This window comes from Mustela nigripes, chromosome 8 (genome assembly GCF_022355385.1).
Source record: "Mustela nigripes isolate SB6536 chromosome 8, MUSNIG.SB6536, whole genome shotgun sequence".
Lineage (NCBI taxonomy): Eukaryota > Metazoa > Chordata > Mammalia > Carnivora > Mustelidae > Mustela > Mustela nigripes.
In genome coordinates this window covers 31,447,622-31,474,258 of record NC_081564.1, presented here as the reverse complement: position 1 = coordinate 31,474,258, position 26,637 = coordinate 31,447,622, and the positions used below count along the sequence as shown (strand labels likewise).

Here is a 26,637-nt window from a genome sequence, read left to right as displayed (position 1 = left end):
GAACACATGGTGGAGATCTATGTGGAACACATGGTGGAGATCTATGTGGAACACATGGTGGAGATCTATGTGGAACACATGGCTTTCCCGCTTCTCGGAAGGATCTAAGACAATGTACAGTAAAGACAGCCATCAAGCATGGCCGTTTCAAAGAGAGTGAACTGAGAGTTAATTCATTTGCAGCTGAGAATTAATTCATTTGCAGCTGAGAATTAATTTATGCTCTGGGTTTCTGGCAATTACATTCAACATAGGAAGGCCAGGACTTGGCGGCTGTCATGAAAGAGACTATACCACTCTTTTTTTTTTTTTTTTTTTTTAAAGATTTTATTTATTTATTTGACAGAGAGAAATCACAAGTAGATGGAGAGGCAGGCAGAGAGAGAGAGAGGGAAGCAGGCTCCCTGCTGAGCAGAGAGCCCGATGCGGGACTCGATCCCAGGACCCCGAGATCATGACCTGAGCTGAAGGCAGCGGCTTAACCCACTGAGCCACCCAGGCGCCCAAGAGACTATACCACTCTTAAAAAGGGAGAGCCCCCTTCGTTTTACATTATTTGTGTTATTTGATTTTTACACTGCTTTTTTCAACAAATCTCATTAAAAATTAAGAACTGGGGTAAAAGCATTATTCTGTGTGATCATCATCACCTAATCATCATTGGCATTGAGGTATTTTTCTGACTTTTCTGTTTGCTGATTTTCCTTATTTGTAAACACTATCACTTAGATCTTTTTTTCCCCACTGAGTATTATACTTAAGCCATATTCCATGTTAATTACAGTTTTAAAATCTATAATCTTCACAATGGCCAATAATCAGGGAGTCATTTCTTAGCAGATTTTGCTCTAAGAAAGAATATAATATATAGGGACGCCTGGCTGGCTCATTCCGCAGGGCGTGCGACTTTTGATCTTTGGGTGTAGAGCTTACTTAATTAAAAAGAAAGAATGTACTAACATAGAATCCAGACGCTCCCATCTTGGTTCACATAAATTGGTCTGGGTTTCTAATTCAGATCACAGAATAGATCCTCAAAAGTGAAATTACTGGGCCAGAGCCTGTTAACATATTTAGGTCCATTATACATTTTGCTGTAATCTTTCCTTTGGATTAATACCACCAGCAGCGTTGAGAGCACAGTTTTTACCTGGAATTAAACTTTTAAAGAAACGTATCAACTGAGGGACTCTGAGGCACTATAATTGACAATGCTTTAAGAAATACTTTAGAGGAGGGGCACCTGGGTGGCTCAGTGGGTTAAGCCGCTGCCTTCGGCTCAGGTCATGATCTCAGGGTCCTGGGATCGAGTCCCGCATCGGGCTCTCTGCTCAGCAGGGGGCCTGCTTCCTCCTCTCTCTGCCTGCCTGTCTCTCTGCCTACTTGTGGTCTCTGTCTGTCAAATAAAAAAATGAAATCTTAAAAAAGAAAAAAAAAGAAATACTTTAGAGGAAATGGAAGAACTCTGAACTTGGCAAGTCTGTATAAATTGTCAGTATAAGAAAAGAGAAACTTGCACTCCCATAAATAGGACTCACACATTGAGAAACCTGAAGACGCAGTCATTAAAATACAACTCAGTGAGGGGAGCCTGGGTGGCTCAGTGGGTTAAGCCGCTGCCTTCGGCTCAGGTCATGATCTCAGGGTCCTGGGATCGAGTCCCGCATCGGGCTCTCTGCTCAGCAGGGAGCCTGCTTCCCCCCCCCACCCTCTCTCTCTGCCTGCCTCTCCATCTACTTGTGATTTCTCTCTGTCAAATAAATAAATAAAATTAAAAAAAAAAATACAACTCAGTGAACCCTGTCCCCATGGGGAGGGGCAGTTAGCTGAAACACACACACACACCCTTATTGATTGGTTCTTGAGAGAGAATAGAAAAACATTACGTAATTGTACATTGTTTAAATTTAAGAGGTTCAGACTCCTACTTGTTACACTGAAGCTTCATGGGAACCCTGTAGGGTTTTATTTTTTACAATGGGTGGCAGGCGTATAGATATTAAGTCTGTTTCATAGCTTTTTACATGCGGTTCAGTCCATCTGGAGACATGTCGGCATGGACAAGGCCTTATCCGTGCACTTGCCGGAGAAGGTTTCTGATAGGACCCTGGAAGCCATGCGCCTTCCCCGTCTCACTTGTCTCTCACCCAGCCCTGATGTCTGCTCCGGGTCAGGCCTCCCTCAGCCGCCATCACTCCTGTGCAGCCGAGGACCTGTGCAGCTTTTTTATTTTTTATTTTTATTTATTTTTATTTTTTAAAGATTATTTATTTATTTATTTGACAGACAGAGATCACAAGTATTCAGAGAGGCAGGCAGAGAGAGAGAGTAGGAAGCAGACTCCCCGAGGAGCAGAGCCCAATGCAGGGCTTGATCCCAGGACCCTGGGATCATGACCTGAGCCGAAGGCAGAGGCTTACCCCACTGAGCCACCCAGGCGCCCCCTGTGCAGCTTTTTAAAAAAAATATTTTACTTATTCATTTGAGAGAGAGTGAGAAGGAATGCAAGCACGGGGAGCAGCAGAGGGACTGGGAGAGGCAGGCTCCCCACTGAGCAAGGAACCTGAGTCAGGACTCCACCCCAGGAACCCAGAGTCATGACCTGAGCCGAAGCCAGACACTTAAGCCACTGAGCCACCCAGGCACCCCATGTGGAACTTTTTAAAGAGTCTTCATGAAACAAAAAATATGCATGAATAAAAAGGAGGCTTATGAATTTGGATCAAACCACTGGAGTTGTGCTAGGCTAATTTCTCATGGCAGCTGCTTCAGTGATGGTGGAAGTTTCCTTTGGTTTAATGTATTTGAACTGAAAATGAGAGAGACTAAAAAAGGTCTGGACTCGTCTTTCTAGCTGCCCGTAAGTGGGACGAAAAAGATTAAGAAGAAATTGACACAGACCCATAGTGACCATTTAATGATCGAATCCACTGCTTTTGTAAACCTTCAAGAATGTTAGAAATGACATCAGGCTTTTAAACTGTCTTTAGGATTGCTTCTTTGTTAGAACATGCGTCCCGATTTTTGATTCAGAATATTTTAAAATTTTGGTAGATTGTGCTGATGTGAGATAGCTTTAATAGTAGTTTTTATTTCTTGTTTTTTTAAAGATCTTTTTTTATTTATGACTGAGAGAGATGGCGAGAGAGGAAACAAGCAGGGGAAGTGGGAGAGGGAGAAGCAGGCTCCCCGCTGGGCAGGGAGCCCAATATGGGGCTCGATCCTAGGACCCTGGGATCATGACCTGAGCAAAGGCAGATGCCTAACGGCTAAGCCACCCAGGCACCCCTTAATGGTAATTTTTAAAGCCAACACTGGGACACCTGGCTGGCACAGTTGGTAGAGAGAGCATGCAACTCTTGATCTCAGGGTTGTGAGTTTCAAGCCCCACATTGGAATGGAAACTATTGAAAGAAAATTTTTTTTTAAGCCAACACTATTTTTAATTAACAGCCCTGAATTGTTTAAATGAATGTACTTATTTTGTTAAAATAGCATGCTTGTTACAGGGAATGGGGAGGTGTCCAGAGTGCATAAACACAGTATACCGTTTGAGGAAACAGTTGTGTATAAGTCATTCTCTAAAAAGAAAAGAAAAGAAAAAAAAAAAAAAGAGGCAGCACTGCCTGGGAGGTGGTTCATCCCCCAGGAGCTTCCGAGCCCCCTGTTTTGGAGTTGGTCAATCACAGTAAACCAGTGTCATTCCATCTCTAGGTATGGTTTGACGCGTTTTTTAAAAAAAAACACAACACTGATTTGAAGTAATATATAATTTTAAAAGTGAAAGTTATCTGCATTTAAATTTTGAACATGAATATACTTAAAAAAAAAAAAAAAACACCAAAATCTTTTTCTTAACCAACTGCTGGTTGAATTGCTGGTTTATAGCAGTCGTGCCCAGAGACAGTGGGAGAGAGTTTTGTGGGAGAAAATGGAGCTCCAGAAAGCCTCTTTTTGCACATTTAACTTTCCCTTGCAGACTTGGGGCTAGAGGGGGTCAGGGAGCACTTAATCCCTTACCCAGTGTGAGCAAGAAGTAGACCCGAGGCCGGATTCTGAGAAAACCCTGGGGACTTGTTGCAACCTGCCTGCCAAAGCTTGGAGATTGCAGCCTTGTGTTCTATGGGCCTGAGCCGCTGATTAATGTCACAACAGCTCATTACAGAACGTGTTCAACTCATGACCCCCAAATATTTAACTGGGAACATCTGTTGCTATGAGACAGTGGCAAAATATTTTCGGAAGTCACTAGCTTCTTCCTTTTGTCAAAGGCAGAGAAAACCTCATGGTTAATCGTGCTGAAATAGGAAGCCAAGTGATCGTGTGTGAGCCGGGGGAAAAGAGTCAAGTTCAGCTTGCCTTGCTGTGGCTGCACGTCTGCCGAAGCTACCTTCTTGTCAGTAGCTGGTTTCTACTCTAGTCTATTCACATTTTTTTTTTAAAGACTTTATTTAAAAGACTTTATTTATAAATATTTATTTATTTATTATTTTAAAAGAATTTATTATTTATTTGACAGAGACACAGCAAGAGGGGGAATACAAGCAGGGGGCCTAAGAGCGAGAGAAGCAGGCTTCCTGCAGAGCAGGATGCCCAATGCGGGGCTCCATCCCAGGACCCTGGGATCATGACCTGAGCCAAAGGCAGCCGCTTAACTGACTGAGCCACCCAGGCGCCCCTCTCCTCTCTTTGCCTCTTTTTGACAATTGCACTTGCATTCTGACCTTGGTGAAGGTGTGCTAGGCCTACACTGAACTCGGCATGCGAGGCTGGCCCTGGCCTTGTTCCTCCCCATGCCTCTGGGTCATTTGGCTGGGCCACTTCCACTGGGTTGGGTGGGGAGGGGTAGAAAGAAGTTAGTGGGGGGCATAGGAAGGACAATGGCCATATTCGAGTCCATAGGGCTGGGGGAAAATCGAATCTTTATAAGAGAGAATACAGTCATCTCCTAGACAAGGAAGTGGCCACCCAGAGGGCTAAGGGGCCAATGCCCTCCAGGGGGTGGGGTGCTGCAAGCCTAGAGGGTCTTACTCTTGCCCAGCCTGGCCCCTCCTGGAGCCACGGTGCCGCCATGCCCATCATCTTGGGATTTTTTTTTTTTTAAAGATTTTATTTATTTATTTGACAGATAGAGATCACAAGTAGGCAGAGAGGCAGGCAGAGAGAGAGAAGGAAGCAGGCTCCCTGCTGAGCAGAAAGCCCAATGCGGGGCTCAATCCCAGGTCCTGGGATCATGACCTGAGCCGAAGGCAGAGGCTTTAACCCACTGAGCTACCCAGGCGCCCCATCTTGGGATCTTTGAGCTGATGGGACAAAGACAACAGGAGTGAGAGGCTGAGCTCCCTTGGGAGGAGGGGCTAACACAGCTGAGCAAGGGGCCAGCTGTGTCTCATTCTGATGGGCACTTCTGCTCTCCTGGACATGTTGCTATTGAATATTAAAATGTGTTTATTGTTTGAATCGTAAAGTTAAAATGGCACGTGTGTTTTTCAAACATGCGAGGATGGAGTATAAAAATGGAACCTCCTCAACCCTTGCACAGATGACCCTGAGATCTTATTCCCTGGGCATAACTAGTGCTGTACATGGTGCCCACGTCTTCCCACGTACACGTGCATTTGTGCGCAAACACACGCGCACACACACAGGCAGGCAGTTGACTTGGCTTTCAGAAAAAGGGATCATGCCACACATACCCCTTTGTGGCTTTTTGAAAAGTTCGTCAAAGTCACTGGGATGTCCCCTGCGACTGTCACAGTGCCTTTCTGCCGAGCGGCTATCCTCCTGGAGAAATGCCCCTACTTACTGACATTTTAAAAACTTCCCTTAGGGACGCCTGGGTGGCTCAGTGGGTTAAGCCTCTGCCTTCTGCTCGGGTCATGATCTCGGGGTCCTGGGATCGAGTCCCGCATTGGGCTCTCTGCTCAGGAGCCTGCTTCCATTTTCTCTCTCTCTCTCTCTTTGCCTGCCTCTCTGCCTACTTGTGATCTCTGTCAAATAAATAAATAAAATCTTAAAAAATTAAAAAATTTTAAAAAAAACTTCCCTTAAAGGTATCTTTTCATATTTTTTCTCTTGATTATCATCAGAGACATGTTTGCTGAGTTAACATTTTATAAGCCGTACGTCATGTTGAAACCCAACTATCCTCTCATCCCATCTTTCAGAGACAGCCGTGGTTATCCCTAAGTTCACTCTGTGTTTCTACAGTTCATTTCTTAAATACATTTTCAGTGTTTTTGTTTGTTTGTTTTTAAGAATAAATCTTTTTCATGTTTTTTTTTTTAAAGATTTTATTTATTTATTTCACAGAAAGAGAGAGAGATCACAAGCAGGCAGAGAGGCAGGCAGAGAGAGAGATCACAAGCAGGCAGAGAGGCAGGCAGAAGGAGAGGGGGGAAGCAGGCTCCCCGCTGAGCAGAGAGCCCGACGCGGGGTTCGATCCCAGGACCCTGGGATCATGACCTGAGCCGAAAGCAGAGGCTTTAACCCAATGAGCTACAGGCACCCCGAGCCCATTTTTAAATTGTATTGTTTGTCTTTGTATTGTTGAATTATAAAAATTCTTTGTATACTCTGAACATTAGACTCTTGACAGATAAAAGATTTGTAAATATTTTCTACCATTCCATAGGTTGTCTTTTAACTCTCTTAATAGTGTGCTTTGAAGCATTAAGGTTTTAATTTTGCTTAAGTCCAAATTTATCTATTCTTTTTCTCCCGTTGCTCAGGCTTTTGAGGTTGTATCTAAAAATACATTACCAAATCTACCCCAAAGTTTTCTTCTGAGACTTTTATACATTTAGCTCTTTAATCTATTTTAAGTTTTTTTATTTGACAGAGACCACAAGTAGGCAGAGAGGCAGGCAGAGAGAGGAGGAAGCAGGTTCCCCACTGAGCAGAGAGCCCCATGTGGGCTCGATCCCAGGACCCTGAGATCATGACCTGAGCCAAAGGCAGAGGCTTAACCCACTGAGCCACCCAGGCGTCCCAACATTTTCAGTGTTTTAATAAGGGTTAAAACGTTCAGTTTCCTAGCTAGGCAAGACATTCACTTGGCCCGAGACTCAGAGGGAACAATAGTGTATAGTGAAAAGGTGGTCTCATTCCAACCCCAAGTTGGTGCCCACCCAGGCTCCTTCCCAGAGACAGCCCTCTAGGATTCCTGTGGTCATTCTTGAACATGCATATAATGCCAGCCAACTGCATACACCATTTAGAAATTTGGGGTTTTTCTCCCCCCTTAGCAATATACTTTGAAAACCTTACCATCTCAGTGCTAGGGCTGATGGCTGCTGTGTTCTTGTGTACAGAAACCATCATGGATTCAACCAATCCTCTGTTAAAAGAGATTTAGGTTTGTTTCCTTTTTTTCTTTTTAAAGCTTTTATTTACTTGACAGAGAGAGATCACAAGTAGGCAGAGAAGCAAGTAGAGAGAGAGAGGAGGAAGCAGGCTCCCTGCGGGGCAGAGAGCCCGATGTGGGCTTGATCCCAGGACCCTGAGATCATGACCTGAGCCGAAGGCAGAGGCTCAACCCACTGTGCCACCCAGGTGCCCTGTTTCCTTTTTTCTTTATTATGATTACAAACTGCTCCTCAGCGTGTATTTCTCTGCATGCCATTTTCCACCTGTGCACATACACCTGTCTAGGCAAATTTCTAGAAGTGAAATTGCTGAGCTTAAGGGGACTAATTTTCAAAGATACGCTAAACTGTTCTCCAGAGAAGCTGGTCCTTGTGTTATGCCTTCCCCACAGCCCCAGTGTATGGAGGGGCCTTTCCCCAGCTCTCGCCAACAGGGTTTGCCAGCTTTTTGCTCTGTCGGTTTCACAGGGGTGAAATTGAATCTCCTTGTTTTAATGTGCGTTTCTCTTATAAGGAATGCATCAAATATTGAAGTTGTTTGCATTTCCTTCCCTGTAAACCGTTGATATCCTTTACCCATTTTTCCAAAAGTTACTATTTTCCTTATTCATTTGTAAGGACTTCTATAGATCTTTAAGGAGCGTATCCCTTTGTATGCAATACAAGTACTGGTAGTGAACATTTTAACCTTACTGAAGAACCACAGGATTTTGGTGGTTTTTCTTATTTTACAGATTTCCACTTAACACCCACAGTGCTTAGCACTGATAAATGCTGTAGATGACTCAAGGATATTTGAGATAAGACCCGTTCCTCCAAAAATAGGCCCTTGTGTAAGGCCACACCCACAGTCCACGGCAGAATCCAGAAGGGGACCAGCAGCAGAGCTCAGTAAGAGGGCCCCAGCCCGAAGTGCACAAATGCCTCCCATTTGCTTGTCTTACCTGATGTAGCGCAGGGCCGCTCCTGGCAGGTGTCATCACTCAGTGTCAGAGGGGCAAAGCCAGGCATGGAGGTGGGGGAAAGGGACCATGTTCATCATGAGCTTGAGGAGGTCAGCACTGGGCGTTAACTTCACTGCTTTTCATCATTTACTCTACAGTGTGCTCTAGAATGTAGTTCTAAGTGATGTTTCTAATAATCCTTGAAATGTGTATTAACATATACATTTGGATTGAAAAAGTCATGTTTTTCTGACAGAAAGCCCAGGGGCACCTGGGTGGCTCTGTTGGCAGAGTCTGCCGTCTGCTTGGGTCTTGATCCCAGGGTCCTAGGATAGAGCCCGACATTGGGCTCCCTGCTCAGCGGAGAGTCTGCTTCTCCCTCTCCATCTGCTGCTCCCCCTGCTTGTGCGCTCGCTCTCTGTCAAATAAATAAATGCAATCTTCTTCTTCTTTTTTTTTTTTTTTTAAAGAAAGTCCAGTTTGGAGGATTGCTCTGATGGTTAGGACTGTCTTTGCCAATTAGAGTATATGGCTTACATTTTTTTATAACAGGGATAAGCTAAGCTTCAACCTAAAAATTCTTTCCAGTAAAAATTTATTTATTTATTTATTTATTTATTTATTTATTTATTTATTTTTAAAAGATTTTATTTATTTGACAGATAGAGATCACAAGTAGGCAGAGAGGCAGGCAGAGAGAGAGAGAGGAGGAAGCAGGCTCCCTGCTGAGCAGAGAGCCTGACGCGGGACTCGATCCCAGGACCCTGAGATCATGACCTGAGCCGAAGGCAGCGGCTTAACCCACTGAGCCACCCAGGTGCCCTCCAGTAAAAATTATTTAAAACATTTAAATGAAAAATCACATTGGTGGAGGTGCCTGGGTGGCTCAGTTTGTTAAGCATCTGCCTTCAGCTCAGGTCATGATCCCAGGGTCATGGGATGGAGCTTCGTGTCTCCCTCTCCCTCTTCTGCCTGCTGGTCCCCTGCCTGTGCTCTCTGTCAAATAAATAAATAAAATCTTTTAAAAATTACATTGGCAAAATTGTATTGGAATTAATATTTCCATTTCCCCAACTCTTTCCAAGTCTATTGGATTAAAACAAGTTCCTCTGCATATAAGAGGCAACATTCAGTAAGTCCTGGTGGCAAAGCTTTTTGATTTCTCCGTGAAGCAAAAGAGAAGAATGAGCCAACTCAGGCTGTTTCCAGGGCTGCTTCCCATCCAGTTGTTTGGGGCTGAAAGATGTGTTTGTTTTCATCACCCTCTTATAAGCATGAATAGGATTGAGCTCCCCCTCTCCACCCGACCCTGTGCAGACCTACTGAAATCGTGTGCCCCTCTCTTGTGCTTTGTCCCAGGACAAACAGGCGCCGGCAACAACTGGGCAAAGGGCCACTACACGGAAGGGGCTGAGCTGGTGGATTCGGTGCTCGACGTGGTGAGGAAGGAGTGTGAGCACTGCGACTGCCTGCAGGGCTTCCAGCTCACGCACTCGCTGGGCGGGGGCACGGGGTCTGGGATGGGCACGCTGCTCATCAGCAAGATCCGCGAGGAGTACCCCGACCGCATCATGAACACCTTCAGCGTCATGCCCTCGCCCAAGGTGTCGGACACGGTGGTGGAGCCCTACAACGCCACGCTGTCGGTGCACCAGCTGGTGGAGAACACGGACGAGACATACTGCATCGACAACGAGGCCCTGTACGACATCTGCTTCCGCACCCTGAAGCTGACCACCCCCACCTACGGAGACCTCAACCACCTGGTGTCGGCCACCATGAGCGGCGTCACCACCTCTCTGCGCTTCCCGGGCCAGCTCAACGCCGACCTGCGCAAGCTGGCCGTGAACATGGTGCCCTTCCCGCGCCTGCACTTCTTCATGCCCGGCTTCGCGCCGCTCACCGCCCGCGGCAGCCAGCAGTACCGCGCGCTCACGGTGCCCGAGCTCACCCAGCAGATGTTCGACGCCAAGAACATGATGGCCGCCTGCGACCCGCGCCACGGCCGCTACCTGACCGTGGCCACCGTCTTCCGGGGCCCCATGTCCATGAAGGAGGTGGACGAGCAGATGCTGGCCATCCAGAACAAGAACAGCAGCTACTTCGTCGAGTGGATCCCCAACAACGTCAAGGTGGCCGTGTGCGACATCCCGCCACGCGGCCTCAAGATGGCCTCCACCTTCATCGGCAACAGCACCGCCATCCAGGAGCTGTTCAAGCGCATCTCCGAGCAGTTCTCCGCCATGTTCCGGCGCAAGGCCTTCCTGCACTGGTTCACCGGTGAGGGCATGGACGAGATGGAGTTCACAGAAGCAGAGAGCAACATGAACGACCTGGTGTCCGAGTACCAGCAGTATCAAGAAGCCACGGCCAACGATGGCGAGGAAGCTTTCGAGGACGATGAGGAGGAGATCAACGAATAGAGGCGCATCCCAGTCTAACGTACCGCAAATCAGATGATGTTTCTTTAACTCTGGAGCATCGTGACCCTGATGGCCACCCGTGGTGCTCTGCTCTAAATATGTGGGCATAGGCCTCTCACCAATGCAACAAAATTGCACCATCAGTCATCTGGAACCAAGAAAGTACATCGGAATAGCAGAGAATCGGCAGCCCTACCCAATTTTCTACTGGAGGACTTGAAAAGATGAAGAGGCCATCAACAGAGGGAGCAGTGAATTGACCTCACCTTCTGTCAAGTGTTCAACCATGCTGAGAATTAGCAAGGAAGTTAGAAACAGTGTTTTTCATCCATTGTGATGAAACCTGAAGCTGTGCAGTGTTGCCTTATACTGAAAATGCAATATGGAACTTTACAACAGCCTATTCATAATAAAACACTAAAACCGTTCCTTTGCCTCTTCCAGCCTGTTTCCCTGAAAGATTTGTTTTGTGTTGTTAAATAATGGTTATTTGGGTTCCTTGTCTCTTTCTGGGGGGAACTGCTCCTGCCACTCAGTGAATGAGCTCAGGGGAAAGGTTTTCCTTGAACTGCAGACCTTACGGGTGGCGGCCAGAATTTTCCTGAGCATCTGAGTAGCACACATGTAAATAAAAGCCCGTAGTCCCCTTTTGCAACTACTAACACTTAGCCCTCCCACAGAATTTTTCATCTTCCCGGGTCACGACCTCCTGGGCTAGTTAGTCCCAGACTTCCCCAACAGTTGGGCTAAGATTTGTCAGAGGAACTACAGAAAATGGCCTCCAGGCTTCCAGCCAGAGCCAGGGGGACATGCAAGCTCTTGGTGGGTGAGGGGGAACCTGGCAGGGCCGGCTCGGGGAGCTGTGTGCTTCCTTCAGAAGTGCTCGGGTTCAGGGTGGAGGCTGAGGGCTATTTTCTTTTCTTTTCTTTTTTAAAGGTTTTTTAAATTTAATTATTTGACAGAGAGAGATCACAAGCAGTCAGAGAGGCAGGCAGAGAGAGATGAAGGGAAGCAGGCCCCCTGCTGAGCAGAGAGCCCCATGCGGGACTCGATCCCAAGACCCCGGGATCATGACCCGAGCCGAAGGCAGTGGCTTAACCCACTGAGCCACCCAGGCACCCCATGAGGGCTATTTTCTATATAACAGATCACCACTTTACAGTTTCGGTAACTTGACACAACTTCTGTAAGGTCTTGTAAAGCCAAACTCCACAGTACATGACCAGGCTAGTCCTATTAGTAATTAGCAGACATTGCTGTTCACCAGTTTCTGGTTTATTTCTCCTTTCTGCCCCTTTAAGTTAGCCGTGGACATGACTTTGGTTTGGCCAAGAGAATGTGAGTAGCACGTCTCTTTCAGGTGGAAAGGTCTAAATGATAGTGCTCAACCCTCAATTCTGCCTCTTGACAGATTTCTCCATCAGTCTGGGTCCCAAGAACTGCTGAGCATAGCCCCCTCTGACCTTTGTTGAACAAGGAGTGAGAAAGAAAGGACTGTCCTTTGGAGTCATTTTGGCCTGGGGTTTACCCCACAGTGTAACCTAGCTCCCCCACCTGACAGCAGGCCTGAGCTCTGTGATGCCGTGGCTTACACCCAATAACTAACTATACTGGGCTAAGCCCCAACCTTGGGCACACAGAAAGGGACTCACTAAACATGGCAGCGTGACTTGAACTGTGGTGAAAACAGGCCCCATTTCTGTAGAAATCTTAAGTATCTTACTAACCACATCTACCCTGGAAATAGGCCAGGTGTGACTGACCTTGGCAGAGAGAAAAGATGCGTGCTGTGAGCCCCTGGTGTGAGTCAGGCTCCACATGGGAACCAACATGGGTCTTGCTCACCACAGTGCTGCGGGCCTCCTTGTGCAGATCACAAAGTCCGAGGGTGGCGGTGGTAGTTCTTCCAGGCCATTCTGGTTGCCTTCTGAAGACTCCGCAAGCTTGGATTCGAAATGCAGATGAGTTAGCATCTGACCAACCATCTCATGCATGGCTTTGTCCCTTTTCTCACTAAATCAAACCTGACTCATGTGGCACATCCTGCGTCATTCCACTCAGGAGGCCTCACAGCCAAGGCCTACCAGACCTCCGCACGAGGAAGTAGTCTCCTCGTCTCCGGGTTCTGTGGGGAACAGCATGCTGACACCCTGATGGTCAGGTGAATCCTAACCGTCTCCAGACAATTCTTCACTGAATCACCTCCCACAGACATCCTCTGAGGAAGGGAGGCAGTAAATCTGTCACATCTGCAGGTCACTGGGCAGAGGCACTGGGCGACTGCAGTGTGAGCAGAGGTGGGCTCCCGTGCGCCCGGAACACTGAGCTGCTGGCGTCTGCAGACGGTGCGGTGGTGCGGTGAGCTTGGCTGCTCTGGGCCACCCGGAGCTGTCCTGGCACAGAGCAGCCTGCCAATGCCACCGTCCTCCCCATTGGTCTCGTGCTGCCCTGGGGCGCCACCTGTTTCTGTGTCTGAAGGCTGAGAAGTTGTTGCTCCCAAAACATACTTAACTGCATCAAGAACACATGAGGCAAGCTGAAGTAACCGCGATCCAACAGGACGGCGTGGGACAGCCTGCCGGACCTGCTCTGATACCACACTGACATCCAGACCCAGACAGCAGGACCAACCCGGCCTCGTGAGGCTCTAAACAGATGCCGTTGCCACAGATTGTTGCACTGACTTCTTATCAATGTACTTTTTAAATTTTTTCAATGTACTTTATGTCCAGAGTTCATCATTCCAGAATGTAGGACTCTGGAAATTACCAAGCCTCTTGGGAGAGCTGGTAAGAACCAGCAGGACCAAGGTTTTAAAGGATTCCTCTCTCCAAAGTTAGAATACTTGATTCCTTTCCATTAGGTTTTCTAAAAGAAAACATCCCAAGCACGAAACAGTGACCCGCTGTTGAGTTCAGAAGGAAAAAAGTACAGTACACTTTATTTTTGATGTAAAGAAGCCATATTTACATAATACATTCATATTTGTAGATATGTTACAGCTCTCTGTAGAAAACCATTCCATTAAAACAGCAACATGTGATCTGGATTCAATCTTTTAAGTATTAAGTCAAATTAAAATATTCTTATCAGGACTCCAATGTAATTTCACAGCTCATCCACAGAGGGAAACTCTGAAGGGAAACAGGAATGAAGAGTGTGATGGAAAGAGAAAAACACACCTCTTCCACACTGGCAAGCCTCCACGGTGGTCGGTCGATGCCCAACACACACCAGCTGGCACCACGGATGGCGGAGGGAGCGGTGCTGGGTGCCCTCTCCATGCTCCCAGCCACTGTACGAGAGCCTGGAGGGCTTGGGACACATTCTCCTGGGCCTTCAGAAAGTCACCCTGCCACCCAGGCTGTGACTTCAGAGACTGAGGGCTAAGGACCCCTTTTTCCCACCATCTCAACCAGGTCAGCAGATGGTTACGATCAACCCCACAGTGTCCTTATTCCTGTGAGAGAGCCAGAGTCGACCTTGACAAAGGCACAAGCTAAAATGGTCTCACTTCTCGGATCTGGTTGGCAACTTTCTCATCCCGGGGCTCCTCTTTCTCCTTTTCCCGCTCTTTGTTCCAGTCTTTAAGGCCCTCTGGAAGCGAAGTGTCCTCATCCAAGCTGCCAGTGCCTTCTACAAATTCTTCATAGGTAGATTTTTCTGCAAATGGTCTGGGGCCCAAAAGTTCAACCATATCATTCTTATCTAACACTTCTTTTTCTAATAATAGAAGAGCAACCTGAAACATGAATAATTCCCATTAAACACAGTAACTTAGTAAAGTATTTGCAAAGCTAATGATTTATTTTTAGCTAACCCCGCCCCAAAACAGGATTTAAGATCATTGAAAAAGATACAGACAAGGTCCCATGATTTTAGAGTAAAATACACGAAATACTGGAAAAACAAATGTCCACCAGTGAGGGGCTAAATGCATTTTCATACAGTGACCCAATGAACAATTATGCACCTGTAATGAAGAATCTGTTCTAGATAGGGCTTGGAGAGGCATATTCAGTTAGGAAAGCAAGATGCACACCTTTTATGGTATGCTACATTTGCCTTTACAAGGAGAGAAGTATTTTATGTGCTTATATGTACATAAGAAAAGTTCTGGAAGGATACATTATACACTTACAAAAGTGGCTGAGAGAGCAAGTTAGGGGAAAGGGGAAAAACAGGTAAGCAAGAAATTTAAAAAGTTAGTTGGGAAAAATAAAGACAAGGGCAGAGATACAAAAGGAAGCCAAGAAGGTTTATATGAAAACATGAATCTTGAAGTTCTAGTCATTTCTATGCTTAAACCACAAATTGACAGTACACATCTTAACAGGTCACCGGGACACCTGACCAGCTGTGTGTATGGAGGTGAGTGAGGGTGTCGGGGGCAGGACAATGGTTATCAGAGCATCTGACTGCTACAAAAAATAGCAAAGTGGGTTAAAATATCAACTGACCTCATAAAACAGATGTACTTCCTAAGGTAACTCCTTACTTAGAAATCTGACTTATCTGCACTTTTATGCTAGATGCCATTTCTTAAAGATACCAAATAATAGAACAATTTTATGCTGTTTTGTCAGTTTTTAAAACCCTTACTACGGACTACTGCAAATATGCACAAAAGCAGAAAATGGGTAACAAATCCCTGTGTAGCCACTAGCGACAGTCCCCAACTTAGAGCTGTTTTTGTCTCCTCTACCTCCTAGATTACTCTGAAGAAAATCTCAGCTGTCATATTTTATCCATATATATTTTTGTCTTTATCTCTGAGATAAAAACTTTTAAAAACATAACCAGGTTGTCTTTCAGACCACCATCAAATCTCAATATGCCTACTACACAGTTGTGGGTAACCATTTATACAGCAATAATATATTATTTAATTTAACCCAATATTTTATTTAACCCGATATATCAAATGCAGTTTAATTTTTAAAGATTTTATTTATTTTAGAGAGCGAGAAAGTGGTGGGGGTGGCAGAGGGAGAGGAGGGAATGTCAAGCAGATTCTGAGTTGAGTGCAGAGCCCGATGTGGTGATGATCGATCTCGTGACCCTGAGATCATGATCTGAGCTGAAATTAAGAGTCAGACACTCAAAGGACTGAGCCACCCAGATGCCCCCAAACAAAGTAACATTTTAACCTGTAATGACTTAAACAATTATTGAGATACTTTACTTTCTTTTTTTTTTCATAGCAAGTCTTCAAGACCCAGTGGGCTCAGAGCACACTTCAACTGGGACCAGCCACATTCAGCAGCACAGGCTTAGTCAGAGGTTAACGGCAAGGGCTCTGCAGGCAGGAAGGATACTGGGTCCAAGCCCTGGTCTTGCTCCTTATCAACTGCATAAGCTTAAGCAAAGTTACTTAACCGCTGCATGTACTAGTTTCCTCTTCTGTAAAATGGGATGATAATGTTTCAATGTCCTGAGGCTGCAGGGAGCTTTCGAGAAGTTCAGCCATCTCCAGCAGTGCCTAGTGCACATGAGATGCTGGGTGGATGCTAGCTAACCAGCTACTCTTATTCTCCTAAAGCACGGCCCTTCTGTATTGCCCTGTCCAGCAGAGGAGTAAACTGAGGCCCATAGTTTGGAGGACACTAGTCCTAGCAGCAAAGTCTCCGGCCACCTCTCCTCTTGACAGCTCCTCATCTCCTGGCTGGCTCAACAGTGCCCTTCATAGATTTAAATTTCTCAAATGGGCTAAACAGTACTTCAGAGCTCTGGAGTGTTTCAAAATCCTCACTCCGCTGAACCCAATTTCCCTTTCCCACACACATCTTTGTTACCACTGTCAGTAAACACACTGTACATGTGGAAGGACAGATAACTGGGAGAAACTGTTTGGCACCTATGATGTGCACATGGAAGCTTGCTCTTCAATCGGTGTATGCACACTGTCCCCTTGTAGCCAGGGGTCTTGAGGGAGCTCCTCCACTGTCTTCCACAGCTCAGGTCCTCCTTTTCCACAACTGGCTATGGGGGGACCACCAAGAGATCCTATCTCCAGCCTGGACCTGCTGTCCATGTTTCATTCGCAGATGCCCACAGCCCATGTTCTCCTGGGTTCCAGACTGACTCCCACCCCATGTCTGCCACTAGGAGTCATCTCAAGGGCTTTCTTCTCGTCCACTCTGTGCATTTAACCAATAAATCCCAGTTTTTTTCAGATGGGCCTTTGCCCTACTTCCACGGCTAGTCACAGCACCGTGGGAGAGCTGAGCCCCCAGCGGCAGTCTCTGCCTCTCCCCTAGGCAGGCACACTGCTGCCACACTCCGGCAAATGATGGACTTCATCATTTCGACACTCTTTAAGGACTCCTTGCTCTAAAACAAAGGGGCTGGATCAGATCATTTTGAAGGTCACTCTTATTTCTAAAACTGTGTTTCTAAACTTTCTAGCTAGCTTTTGAGAACCTGGGTACTGCAGCTCCCTCCCCTCAACTCTCCGCTCAGCCCTGCCCTGCTCCCCACACACTTCCTGCTCCCCAGGCCAGCACGCGACTATCTGCTCCCCTCAACTAATTCACTGTAATATGACTACCCTTCTACATACAATCTATACATATCTATCTATACATACATACCCTTCCACATACAACCCAAGTTCTATCTTCTACACGAAGCCTTTGCTGACCACTTCGATCTCCCTTTCTCCGAGATCCTGTGGGTGCTTTCCAGTGTGGAGGGCGCCAGCAATCTCAGCCTGCACTGGGCACTTTTGTGAGAAGACATCACAGATGCTTCTCGATTGCCTTACTGATGGAAGAGCATATCTTGGAATATTCTTTTATCTGTATCAATCCCTCTGAAAAGGCTTTCTCATTTGTGCTTTAGGAGTGTGGAATGTTCAAAGAACAAAAAAACTCTGCTTTTGGTTCTATGGATTCTGAATAATTAAGAATTTACTGGATGCAAAAAATTCACTGAATTCAGAAGGAAACCCTCCCTTTGGTAGGTGGAGTCATATGAAGTAGGACAGAAAACATAGAGCATGTTTATTTGCAGAGCTTGTAATTAAACCAAAGGTAATTTTCATGTGCCAATTTCATGTGGGCTGGCTTTTGTTTGCACTTTCATTAGTACCTGTTTATTCCAGAGGTGTAGGACAACGGTAAATTCCTGTCAGTCCACTGTGCTCCTTACTGAGGAGTACGGGTAAAACACAGGGTTGGGGGGAGGGAATGCCTCGGTTGTGTATTTTGTGGCCATGAGCAGATTCCATTAATCCTGCATTCCCACCTCCTCACAGAGACAGAGCAGACATAGAACCAGAATGAAGAAAGGAACCCAAGAGTTAGTCACAGGAAACACTAATGTCTACAAACCAAACCAAACCGTACATCCATCACTTCAACTTTTCTTTTTCTTTCTTTTTTTTTTTTCTGGCAAAATCACGTAGAAAATTATTCCCACAACTATTTCCCACAACAAAATTATTCCCACAGCACCCACCTTCTCCACATCAGCTTTCTTCTCTGTGAGGAGAGCCACTGTTCTCTTATAAGCATCATTAATAAGTATTCGTACTTCGTCATCTATCAGTCTCGCGGTGGCTTCGCTGTAAGGCTTCTCTAAAACCATATCGCCCTGACGTGGGAGATCAAAGGAGATCTGCCCAACTTTCTCGTTCATGCCAAACTGAACAATCTGAAAAAGAAGACATGATTAGTGGTGCATATCTGGTTTTGCTGACAGACTGACTTATAAAATGGCAGTACGTCTTCATACGGGCCTTAATTCCCTATACTTTGCTGTAATACTACTCTTTTTTTTTTAAGAATTTATTTATTTGACAGAGAACTATCACAAGTAGGCAGAGAGGCAGACAGAGAGAAAGAGAAAGGAGGAAGCAGGCTTTCTGCAGAGCAGAGAGCCCGATGCGGGGCTCGATCCCAGGACCCTGAGATCATGACCTGAGCCGAAGGCAGTGGCTTAACCCACTGAGCCACCCAAGTGCCCCTGTAATACTACTCTTTAACCGGGCCAAGTTTACACGGCAGCCTTGTGCTGGCTGACTGGATGGGGTGTTCTATGTAGACAGTGCAGCACTGGATAGCATTCAACTAGGGACACAAGACAAGAAGCCCACGGACAACATCTACGAAATGTGCAAGATACTTCTCCCTGCACGAGGGGAGGTAAAGAAGCAAGAAGGTTCTGACAGACTCAAGAATTTAAAACGCAAGCCCTCTAGGCTCTTCCTGGAAAGGGCAGTGTGCCAACCTGAGAACAAGTGATCCTGGAAGGGCGTTTCCATTTTCCTATTCCCTGAAGCCACTAGGTCAAGCCTGGACCCTATGAGCTCCCAAAACTAAAATGCCCCACATTAAGAAGTTTCTGGAAGTAAAATCCAAATTGACTAAAAAAGGCCCAGATGAAAGCGAGGAACAGGAAAACAGCCAAGAGAACTCAGAAAGCAGGAAGCCATATTTGTTATCATTATTATTTTTTTAAAGACTTTATTATTTGAGAGAGAGCTAGAGAACACAAGGCGGTGGGGGCAGAGAGAGAAGCAGGCTCCCCACTGAGCAGGGAGCCTGTCATGGGGCTTGATCCCAGGACCCTGTGATCATGACCTGAGCCAAAGGCAGGCGGTCAATGGACTGAGCCACCCAGGGACCCCTCAAATGTTTTTCAAAACTTTTTTTTTTTTTTTTTTAAAGGGATGCTCTCTTGCTTGTTCACTCTCAAAAAAGACTTGAAAAAGAGACAGACCAGAAGAGCTGACATACAGGTAACAGGAGTTTCCAAAGAAAGTCATTTAAGTTCAGAGACAGCAAAACTACATTGTTTGGGGATGTATGCACCAGGGATAGGTAAGCAAAATGTGGGCATGACAATTACAAGTCAGGAGAGCGGCTGATCCAGCAGGAAGGGAGGGCCCGAAGAAGGGACGCTCTTACGGACAGCCCAAGGGTACAGGCAATGCTGTACTGTGGGATCACAGGGGCCTGTCACAGAGCTTTGAACTCTGCACATATGCTTTAGAGACTCTTGGTCACATGTATCCCCCATCTTTCGACAGTTCATTCAGGCCACTCTGCTTTTATGGCCTCCAGCAGCATCTGCTTTTGCTAACCGGGAGAAAGAGGACTTTCCTTTTGATGAAAAAAGGCGAACACAGTGCTCCACACGGGTTCTGCAGCAGCTGCGACAGAGTTGGCGCGCCCCCCCGGGGCAGTGAGCGGCACTGCAGTCCCCATGGAAATTGAGTCCTGAGGAAGAGCACCAGACCTAGTTTTGCAGTCTGGGAACTTTCAGAAATTTTCCCATATCAATTAACAGTTAGTGCTTCTTTGCTTTGAGCCATTTCGGCTCCCAAAAGGTTTCATAGGAAGGCTGGACTTTCAGAGAGCGGGAGAAATCCGTAAACTTTGTTACACTACCAAAAAAAGTTTCGTTTAGGAATTAATTCTTGACTGAAAAGCCTAAGCCAGTTAAATACAACAGTACTGTTTTAGAGCCAACCGCAAATGTCCATTTCTTCTGCAAATGTGGAAGAGCAAGGAAGAAACCCCCCTTTCTTCCACTTACTTGAGCATAGGCACTCTGGGTTACTTTTCTCAAGTCATCTTGAGCACCGGTTGTAATTCTCCCAAAGAAGATTTCTTCCGCCACCCGGCCCCCCAGGGTCATGCACATCCTGTCCAAGAGCTGCTCCTTGGTGTACAGGTACTGCTCTTTGGGTAAGTACTGAGCATAACCCAGTCCTTTGCCCCGAGGGATGATGGAGACCTGGCAAGTAGAAAACACACAAGATGCTGAAGATTCCACCACCAAATGCTGACCAGTGTGGTTATCTGCACACAAATAAGCTCGCTGCTGAAACACAAACACAGCAGCTGGGCAACACATCAGCCTTGGCAAGACGAGATCAGCAGTTGCTGACTATCTGGGGCCGTATTTTCTCTTAGGAGAACTTCACCTTGAAGCTCTAGAAAGTATTTTTATCTTTTTATAAAACACACTTGAAATTATTCGATCCCGATGGAAGGACAGCTGGTGAGGGAGGAATCCTGACAGCTCAAATACGGGCTAGGTGCCATTCAACTTCACAGTGCCCCAGCCACATCGCCCTTTACAGGACGCAGGGGAAGGCAGACCTGGATGCTCAGCACCTTTATTTTCTCTCCTAGTGCTTTTTGCAACAGAGTAAATTCCTTAAATTTTTAAAAAATCAGCTTTATTAAGGGATAGTTTATATTCAGTAAACACATTCATTTTAGGTTATAGTCCAGTGAGTTTTGACAAACACAACCTCTTCCACAACAAAGACAGAAAATCTTTTCTTTGCTCTGCTAAGTTCTTTTGTACCCCTTTCTGCTCAGTCTTACCTACCTCCCACCCCTGCACCCCACCCCACCAACTCCAGCCCTGGCGCCGGAGATGTGCGACCAGTCCCTATGGATTAGTCACAATTTCCGGCACTGCATATAAATGGAATCCTACAGTATGTACATTATTGTGTCTGGTTTTCTTCACCGTTTCTGAGATTTGCCCACACTGCCAGGTATATTAATAGTTCATTCATTTTTACTGCTGGGTAGCATTCCATTGTGTATACAAACCAAACATCCGTTTCATTCTCAAGGAACATCAGGGCGGTCTCCAGTTTAGTGCTATTATGGATCATGCAGCAAAAGTCTTTTTGTGTGCATGTTTTTATTTCTCTTGAGTGATTATATAGGAGACTGGTTGGTTGTACAGAAGCATTTACCTTTTTTTTTTTTTTTTTAAAGATTTTATTTGTTTATTTGACAGACAAGAAGTCACAAGTAGGCAGAAAGGCAGGCAGATAGAGAAGGGGAAGCATGCTCCTCGCCGAGGAGAGCCCAATGCGGGGCTTCATCCCAGGACCCTGGGATCATGACCTGAGCTGAAGGCAGAGGCCTTAACCCACTGAGCCTCCCAGGTGCCCCAGAAGCGCTTACCTTTGTAAGAAACTGCCAAACTGTTTTTCAACATGGTTATACCATTTCACATTCCCAACAGCAATGGATGAGAGCTCCAGCTAGACTGACATTCACCAACACTTAGGACTGACTTTTTAACCTCAGCCATTCCAGTGGATATGTGGTGGTATTTCACCGTGGTTTAATTTACACTTTCCCCAAAACTAATGAAACTGAGTATCCCCATGTACTTAATGTCCATTTGTATACCTTCAGATCTTTTGCCCATGATTTCACTGGGTTGCTTATTTTTGAGTTTTAAGAGATTTTTTTTTTTTAAACTTATTCTAGGTATAAGTCCTTTGTCATATACCTAAATTGCACGTTTTTCCAGAGTATGTGGCTTGCTCTTCATTTTCTTAACAGTGTCTCTCAAAGACAAAACATTTTCAATTTTGCTGAGATCCCATTTATCAACTTTTTCTTTCGTGGTTCATGCATTTTGTGTACTAGCCTATCTAAGGTTACAAAGATTTTGACTTGCATTTTCCTCCAGAACTTTATTGTTTTAGCTATTACAATCTATTTCAAATTAATTTTTTACATATGATCTGAGAGTCAGTGTTAGCTTTTCTCCCCCCACATGAACACTGAGTTGCCAGAATCGTTTGTTGGTAAGACAATCTTCCCCGCCTTCAATTATTACTTTGGGATCTCTGTTGAAAATCTATTAGTCGATTATGTGTGAGGGTCTATTCCTATTCCAACCCACTGATCTGTTCAGTCCCTTCTGCAATACTAATCATCTTTACTTTAGCTATAAACAAGGTCTTAAAATAGACAACTCGAACTCCATTGTTTTGGCTATTCTAGTTGACCTGATTTCTGTATAAATTTTAGATCTGCTTATCAATTTCTCCAAAAAAGTCTGCTACGTTTAAGACAGAGATTGCACTGTTACTATACATGAATCTGGGGAGAATGGTAATCATAACGTTGCAGGGATACAAGTGTATCTCTTTCTTCTTTTAAGATTTTATTTGTTTGACAGAGCGAGCAAAAGAATGAGTGGAAGGAGAGGCAGAGGGAGAAGCAGACTCCCTGCTGAGCAGGAAGCCCAGTGTGGGTCTTGATCCCAGCACAACTTGAGCCACAGGCAGACACTTAACCAATGGAGCCACCCAGGTGTCCTTATAGCTCTATTTTTATTTAGGTCTTGTTTCGTTTAGTGTACAGATCCTACAAGTACCTCAATAAACATATCCGTACATACATTTGGCCTGGCCATGTTCATGTTTTTAGATGCTGCTGAAAATGAAACTGCATTTTAAAAATTTCATTTTCTGATTGTTCATGGCTAATATACAGAAATACAACTGATCCCTATATGGATCCTGAATTCTGTAACTTGTTAATTTCCCTTATTGGTTCTAGCCGCTTCTTTGCAGATTATCTAAGTTGGTTATTTATGTACGCATGTATTTATTTTTTAAAGTGAACTCTACCCCAACATGGGGCCTGAACTCATGACTCCACCATCAGCAAGAGTGGTACCCTCCACCAACTGAGCCAGCCAGGTACCCCTATTCCACACACTTTTAATGTTATCTTCTCTGTGGTCCCCTTGCTTCAGGGGGATCCCCCTCCATTTCCAGAGGTCCCCTGACATCGCAAGTCAGATTCTGGCTTCCTGTTGCTTGTGCTGCATCAGTCTGGGGACCGCACTCAATTGAAAAAGCAAAAATTTACCAATCTCACTTGGTGCACCCATCTTTCAGGATATTTCCCTTTGGCCTCTGCTATTTTTTTTTTTTTTTTTAAGATTTTTATTTATTTACTTGACAGACAGAGATCACAAGTAGGCAGAGAGGCAGGCAGAGAGAGAGAGGAGGAAGCAGGCTCCCCACTGAGCAGAGAGCCCGATGCGGGCCTCGATCCCAGGACCCTGAGATCATGACCTGAGCCAAAGGCAGAGGCTTTAACCCACTGAGCCACCCAGGCGCCCCTCTGCTCTCTTTTTTGCCAGGCTCTCTCGGTTCTCCTGTGCAGGCGCAGTGCAGTGGTGAGCCAGGGAGCTGGGCAGTTTCTACCTGGACTTGGGTCTAACTCCTCTGTAGCTTTATTGCTTCCAGGATTTACCTATTAAATTTCCAATATTCTTCAAATTCTGAATTCCTTCCTCTGCCACCTCAATGTATAGAAAAGACCCGCTTTTTCCATCACTGTGGCCCTAGAAAAAACCCCTCAGGCAAGGAAGCCACGAACTCCCACTTCTAACCCACTGCAGCTACTGGTTTGCAAAAGGAAACTCTCCTCCAGCTTTGGTCTGCTTTGGACACTGTTCGGTCCCTTTAAATAACAATTTTCTTTCCAAACTTTGTAACTTCTCTGCAGGAGGGTTTACATAACCCCTTCATCCCACCATCATTACCAGACGTCTTGGCTGAATTTTATGTACCTATCCTGAGTGGGAATGCAATCTTCTCCTCAGGTAACTGCTCACAGGATCAGCTGGCTGGCCTACTGTTCAGCACAAACCGCTTTACCTTTAGAAGTGGGTCTGCATGTTCCAGGTACCACCCGGCAACCGCATGACCTGCCTCGTGGTACGCCACGGTCTTCTTCTCCTCGGGCTGCAGAACCTGGGTTTTTTTCTCTAAGCCTGACAAAATAACACCAAAACGTCAAAAAACCACTGCCTCAGTGGCACCAACATAAAGACAGTTATACAATCTACACTGCCTTATCTAAAAGGTGATTTAGCGACTACGCTGCCTATGATAATTTGTAAATTCCCAACCACGGTCAGGCTTAAAGTAAAGGACCAAATCCAAAATACACCCAGCCACTTGCAAAATGCATTCACGACCCCGAGGTCCACTTTTTCCCTAACTCTCCCACTCTTCTGAGCCATCTAAATTGTTTTGGGAAATAGAAATGCAAAATAAAATTCAGCACTTAGGTCAACTTAAAACATAAAATTCAGAAAAGACAAAGAGGTCTGGAACGATCTCCTATTTAATCCAGGTCCTTGGAATTAACAAGCACCGGGCAAACAAACATGCAGCAGACTGCTTGCTGCCTGTTCCTGATGGAAAGCATGCAAGTGAGGAGGAACGGAGCTGGTGGAAGATGTGAAAATACCTAGTCAGCAAGCTGGCCAGAACAATGCTATGGCACCCGCCACACTAATCAACTGGCCCAGGGGGCTCCAGCAGGGGAGACCTGAGAAAATAAACCCAAGAGACACCTCCTGTGTTGACTATACAGCAGGCGGACCCCCTAGTCCAAGTCCAAGTCTTCTCTGGCCTGGATCAAGGTAGATACTAAACCTCCTTTTGCCCTTCTGTACCACAGAAATGAACTACACCTTTTGTACTAACGCAAATTGTCACACTGTGACAAAAGTAGCTTTGTTGTGTTCAAGGTAACACATCTGAGAGAATTTCTCAAATGATAACATATTGAGTCAGAAAGATTAAAAAAAAAAAAAGAGTGCTACGTTCCCAATGACCTAACCCAAGACAGTAACAGAGCTGGAAGGGCAGAGATTGACAAAAGGTAAGTTACTAAGTAGAGACGAGCAGTTCTTGCTTACATGAGAAAAACAAGAACTCTGACCCACCCCCTGGTTTATCCCTGGAAGTTTTCATTTTCCCAGGAGGCATACTATAGAACAATGGCTCGTGGCTGGTTTACAGCAGCTGAGCTGCAAGCGGGTGTCCGTGTACCTCAGAGCGAGGCCCCTCCAGGGTGTGCCACCTTGATGTCTTTCACACTGAGCACTGACTCTTCCCCCCACCTAAAAGGCACAGACACATACACGGCTCTCACCTGCCTCTACAGTGAACTGCTTTAATTCCACTAACAGCTCCGTCAACTTAGATTTTTTCCTTTCAATAACAAATTTCTAGAATAAGTAGTCCATTCATTAGTTCAAGGTATTAGTTATTTAGGTAGCACCTAATCCAGGTCAGACACTGCTATACTAGCCTCTAGATCCTTGCTGGAATCTCTATTAGTCTGGCATCCACTCAACTGAAACTGTCATGTCAGAAGTCACCAGGAAGAACCTCATTGCCAAATCCAAGGTCATCCTCCTCAATGTTCTCACATCACTTGATCCCAATGACAAGTGCTTTATAAACATGTCTTTGCCCTTGTCTTCCATTTCTTCTGACCTCCTGGGTTTCCTTTCATGGCATCTACTCCTTATCTTTTTCCCTAATGCGCTCTCTGGGCCCCTGGCACACACGCTCTGGTGACTCCGTTGGCTCACTTTTCTCCCCTCTGCCGCCAAATGCAGGTAGTGTTTACTGTGTGGGCCCGTCCCCTGGCGCGCTCTCCCCAACCTCTGTGCCATGGGAACGATACAGTGTGGTGCTGGGGTGCTGCACAGTGCCAGGTGGACAGCCTGCCCCGTCTCCAATTCTGCCAAGAATCTCATCTTCTGCCAAGCTGGCTGCTTCTTGAAGCACCCCATTCTTCCCAAGGCCAGTGAGACGGTTTTTTTGGGGTGGGGGGCCTATTACCACTGGGACCACTTATGCTAAAATCCACTATCTCACGTTAAAAAATGACTACAAGGTTTTCTGCCTTCTGATGCTTCCCCCTTCTTCAATGTCAGACTCCTTTTATTTAAAATATCACTGATTATGCTACTCAATGACTCCAGAAAAATCCCACCTTAGTTCAATACTGGACACAGAACAAGAGTTTAAAAAGCCCTTGACCTTAACATTGAAGGATTTCTAAAATCTACACCAAAGCAGCTATTTCCAGCTTTACTTCCTTCTCAAAGGAACTTAAGCCTGACTGGTTTACTTTCCCACCCCTGCTACCAGCCACCTTCTGTTCTTGCCTCTCTGACACCAAACTCTTCTTTCAGGGGAGCCTGGCTTAAATCCTGCCTCTTCTGCAAAGCCCTGCCTGACCACAGTGCCCTTCACTTCTTTGAATGCCCAAGTTCTGGAATTGCTAGTTAGCTTTTTACAGGTATTTA

The 26,637-nt window shown here is 45.7% G+C and overlaps 2 protein-coding genes across 3 annotated transcripts in view; one reads left to right on the top strand and one right to left on the bottom strand.

Annotated features, from left to right (window-relative positions):
• Positions 1 to 11,162, top strand: part of TUBB6 (tubulin beta 6 class V) — a 17,626-nt gene extending 6,464 nt beyond the window's left edge. Inside the window, exon 4 of the mRNA XM_059409161.1 lies at positions 9,671 to 11,162. Coding sequence (XP_059265144.1) covers positions 9,671 to 10,734 — 1,064 coding nt within the window. The 3' untranslated portion in view covers positions 10,735 to 11,162. The remainder of the gene's footprint in view (positions 1 to 9,670) is intronic.
• A 2,480-nt stretch (positions 11,163 to 13,642) lies between these two features.
• The window catches only part of AFG3L2 (AFG3 like matrix AAA peptidase subunit 2), a 47,348-nt gene continuing 34,353 nt past the window's right edge, over positions 13,643 to 26,637 (bottom strand). For both annotated transcript variants that reach the window (XM_059409159.1, XM_059409160.1), the window contains 4 exons: positions 24,182 to 24,297; positions 20,278 to 20,478; positions 18,196 to 18,390; positions 13,643 to 14,476 (listed from right to left, as the gene is read on the bottom strand). In XM_059409159.1, the coding sequence (XP_059265142.1) occupies positions 14,234 to 14,476; positions 18,196 to 18,390; positions 20,278 to 20,478; positions 24,182 to 24,297 (755 nt within the window). In that variant the 3' untranslated portion in view covers positions 13,643 to 14,233. The remainder of the gene's footprint in view (positions 14,477 to 18,195; positions 18,391 to 20,277; positions 20,479 to 24,181; positions 24,298 to 26,637) is intronic.